This window comes from Gordionus sp. m RMFG-2023, chromosome 1 (assembly GCF_954871325.1).
Source record: "Gordionus sp. m RMFG-2023 chromosome 1, tfGorSpeb1-WG-v2, whole genome shotgun sequence".
NCBI classification, from domain to species: Eukaryota; Metazoa; Nematomorpha; class Gordioida; order Chordodea; family Parachordodidae; genus Gordionus; species Gordionus sp. m RMFG-2023.
Window position 1 is genome coordinate 5,741,326 of NC_088775.1, and position 502 is coordinate 5,741,827.

General features: G+C 27.9%; 1 protein-coding gene across 1 annotated transcript in view; it reads right to left on the minus strand.

Moving 5' to 3' along the window:
* Positions 1-180, minus strand: part of LOC135930901 (A disintegrin and metalloproteinase with thrombospondin motifs 3-like) — a 9,076-nt gene extending 8,896 nt beyond the window's left edge. Inside the window, exon 1 of the mRNA XM_065467704.1 lies at positions 37-180. Coding sequence (XP_065323776.1) covers positions 37-180 — 144 coding nt within the window. The remainder of the gene's footprint in view (positions 1-36) is intronic.
* Between the last annotated feature and the right edge of the window lie 322 nt (positions 181-502).

A 502-nucleotide genomic window follows, 5' to 3' on the forward strand; every position in this document is an offset into this window, starting at 1 on the left:
ATATTACAATAAATATGATATCGCATTTATAATCACCGATCGCGCGACTTGAATTGCAAAAGCTAATTGCAAAGATTTTTTAAAATACAAATCGAAATATTGATACGTGATGAAAGCATTTTCGCCCTCTGGTTGTGGATACAACAGAGCTACGCTATGCCCTAATCTATCAAATTGCATATCAATTTAAGGGGAGAAAAATGAGGAGCACTCAACCGAATCTCTCCAAGTTATCATTATATTTAAAATATAGCGGAAAAAAAATAATTAAAATCGAAATATTGATTTGTTAAATATTGCTTATAGTGAAAAAATATTTTACATTTTTCAAAATAAAATCCAAAATTATTCAATTTTTTAATTGAATTCAATGAGTACTTATGAAAATTAGAATCAAGATAAAATGATCATTTAAATTACAAAAGTCCTCCCTCATTAGATAAGGAAGGAGAATTTATACCATTAGATGTAACAGCTGTTAATGATATAACGGGAGGTAAAT